General features: G+C 43.0%; 1 protein-coding gene across 2 annotated transcripts in view; it reads left to right on the plus strand.

Moving 5' to 3' along the window:
- The window catches only part of LOC126400785 (voltage-gated potassium channel subunit beta-3-like), a 30,585-nt gene that overhangs the window by 13,126 nt on the left and 13,925 nt on the right, over nucleotides 1-3,534 (plus strand). For both annotated transcript variants that reach the window (XM_050061730.1, XM_050061731.1), the window contains exons 2-4: nucleotides 1,510-1,553; nucleotides 1,656-1,693; nucleotides 1,799-1,878. In XM_050061730.1, the coding sequence (XP_049917687.1) occupies nucleotides 1,510-1,553; nucleotides 1,656-1,693; nucleotides 1,799-1,878 (162 nt within the window). The remainder of the gene's footprint in view (nucleotides 1-1,509; nucleotides 1,554-1,655; nucleotides 1,694-1,798; nucleotides 1,879-3,534) is intronic.

A 3,534-nucleotide genomic window follows, 5' to 3' on the forward strand; every position in this document is an offset into this window, starting at 1 on the left:
CACTTTTTCACACAGGGCCATGTAGCTTTGGATTTTTTTCTTCCTCATTAATAAAACCCTTCATTTAAAAACTGCATTTTGTGTTTACTTGTGTTATCTTTGACTAATGTTTAAATTTGTTTGATGATCTGAAACATTTAAGTGTGGAAAACATGCAAAAAAGTAAGAAATCAGGAAGGGGGCAAACACTTTTTCACACCACTGTATATTACGGCAGGGATGTAGACCCCTGGCATTGCACAACATGTGGAGAACTGAAGTTCCTGACTTGGATCCGACCTTTGACTGGGACAAAGTCTGGTCCAACATACTTTTGTCTTTTGGAGAAAAGTATTCCTGATACTTCTTGTTCTTTGTGTCCAATGAAACACTGGAGAATGGTTGTTTTTGATCTCTCTGAAGTGCTTGACATCAGCATTCCTTGCTCACCCTCCACACTTATCGTAAATGATTTGCCGAAGACGGACTTCACACTGCTCAAAAAACAAGCGCTACTAGCTGGGCTTACAGCTGCGAAGAAACTGGTTGCTACCCGTTGGAAGCCTCCCCACACCCTCTCTCACTTTGTGTGGCTTTTGGCATACTTAGGGCGCACTCACACTAGGCAATCGTACCGTGCCCAAGCACGTTTGCCCCCTAAAGTCCAGATTATTTGGTGAGTGTGAGTGCAAGTGTACCGTGCTTGAGTACAGTACACTTCCCTGGCTCGGTACGGTTGGAAGAGGTGTGCTATAAGCACGGTATGCTTGGTCACGCATGTGCACAAGGTTACGTACGCAATGCACAAAACGTGGTGATGACGTATGAACCATGCGACCATTCCGTGGTCAGATGAAGAGGTCGTATCTCAACGTGATGATGTATGTGTCGGAGGCAACCGTGCTTGAGTACGCTTGGGCTCAGGGTAATGTGAGTGCGGGCCAGCGGGGGGACGGGGAAGGGGGGCATTCGTGCTTCAGCATGGTACGGAACAACTTGCCCTAGTGTGAGTGCGCCCTCAGATATTGTATATCTGTAGCTATCGACAGCGTGAATCCACGGGGCTAAAGAAGAGACAGTAGAGATGTGGCAGTTGCTTTCAGTGAACCTTACACATCCATGTATTCATTGTTTTCTGTTGCCAGTGGGTGAACATGTTGGTACGTGATTTAATAACTTAGAAATTCCCAGACTTCCTCATTGCCTCAACAGGTTCATTTTCAGCCACCTGAAGAAATCCGTATCAGTTTCGGTGTGCGTTATCTTAAGAATATTTTCACTGCTGTACCTTCCAGATTTTCCATCACCATGGGAACCCCCATAAAATAATTTACCAAACCCACAAAGTAAACAGCAACATGAGCTGCTGTGAACACACGCTGTTCTTCTTCTGTGGTATTTGTGACTGTGTAGCTCTTTGCTGCCCCCTGGTGGTCTTTACATGCAGCTGGTGTCAACAAACACTCACACACATGTCAAACTGACTTCTATTGATTCATTAATTAACTGATTGATTTGATTGTTTTTCAGGAATCTTGGTAAATCTGGGCTGAGAGTGTCGTGCTTAGGACTGGGTGAGAACACAAACACAAACACACACACACACACACACACACACACACACAGTGACATATATATACCAGGGTCAGTCAGTGATGTTCTTCGTCTCTTCACAGGAACATGGGTGACGTTTGGCTCTCAGATCTCTGATGAGGTACCAACGCATGAACAAACGGTTACATAACCATCACTGAGGTTCCTGCTCACATTAATGTGGGTTACTGCCTCTGTGTGTGTGTGTGTGTGTGTGTGTGTGTAGATGGCGGAGAGTGTGATGACAGTGGCGTACGACAGTGGAGTGAACTTGTTCGACACAGCAGAGGTTTACGCCTCAGGGAGGTACAGTACAAACTGTCTGTCTGTCTGTCTGTCTGTCTGTCTGTCTGCCTGCCTGTCTGTCTGTCTGTCAGTCTCCTGGTCTGAGGTGTAACATTTGAGTCTCGGTCAGACAGGAGGAGGTGAAATCTTCAATGAGCTCCTCTGTAATTAACTCAGCAGTCAGGACCTTGTAACCATGGAGACATTATGGTCTGTAATGGACATGGACATTCGGCAGGACAAAGACAAAAGAGAGTCAAAGGGGAGGCAGAGACACTACAGTGAAAACTCTTCCTCCTCCTCCTCTTCGTCACTCAGTGAGATGAAACACACGTTGAAAGCATTCAGTGTGATGTAGACTTCAAACAGGAGCTGCTCCCAGATCAGTCACAACACTCTGAGCAGAGAACAACAACAACAATCAAGTTTTTCTTTCATATGAATGTTTAAAGTACCAACAGTGACAGTACTCTTTATGCAGGAAGTAAAATGTATTTTTATTCAGTGGGTTCTGTATGTAACTTTTGTACGTGTATTATTCGTCTTTTATTGCCAATAGATGAATAGGTTGTAATTTCAAAACAAAGTGAAATCTGAGAATGTTCTATAAATAGTTTTCTCATAAATAATAAATATAGTATCTTCTGATCAGCCTGTATCAATTTCAGGCTTTAAATAACAGCTTCTGATTAGGTCCCACTTATTTCCTGTTTATGTCCCACCCACTTCTGGTTTAACCTCCACCAATTCCAAGTACAGGTACAGAAACGGATAATGGTGGATTTTGTTAATCCCTGGTTAGTAAAGAAATGGAGTCCGCTAATGTCAACATACGACCAGCACCCACCAAGACAGAGTTCACACATGCTGTGATTCTGTAACATAAACTTGGTAGCGTTGGCTTGAGGAGACAGACCTTTGCTTGCTGCCCTCTCGACCCCCCCGAGTTCTCGCTGGATCAGCAAACTTTCTGTTGCTGCAGTTACACAGGTTAGACCCAGCATGTACGTAAACAGTAAATCCATGAAATTCAGTACACCAAATCAAAATTTCAGTTCCCCACAATGCTGAAAAGAAATCCCAACAATACAGGAAGCACCTGACATGAAATACATTGATCTGCCGTTGGCTGCTTTGTAACTTCAGCTGATAGAGTCATTATCAAACAGTGAGCTGTTTAGTATCACACAGCTAATGGTCCAACTGAAATATAGGAACTTTAAACATAACGTTATTGTGAAAATATGATTGTATTTTATTTTCCAGCATTCTGTCAACATGATGACAGTCAGTCACGGTCAGTCTCATGTTTGCCACTGCTTTGGCCGATGCCCAGGTTGTGCTCAGGGCTACAGAGTGCAATCAACAGGATGCTGACTGCAGTTCACTTAACAGCCTCAGAGAGAGAGAGGTCACTAATTACAAGGATTTACTGAAAGTTACATACAGAACATTTAAAAGTAGAAATTTAACTGCAGTGTATTTCTACACTATGGTACTTCTATTTTTACTTTAACATTTAAGTACTTCCTCCACCAGCTGTTCATATACAGTGGTGTGAAAAAGTGTTTGCCCCCTTCCTGATGTCTTACTTTTTTGCATGTTTTCCGCACTTAAATGTTTCAGATCATCAAACAAATTTAAACATTAGTCAAAGATAACACAAGTAAACACAAA

Source organism: Epinephelus moara, chromosome 14, assembly GCF_006386435.1.
Source record: "Epinephelus moara isolate mb chromosome 14, YSFRI_EMoa_1.0, whole genome shotgun sequence".
In the NCBI taxonomy this organism is placed as follows: domain Eukaryota; kingdom Metazoa; phylum Chordata; class Actinopteri; order Perciformes; family Serranidae; genus Epinephelus; species Epinephelus moara.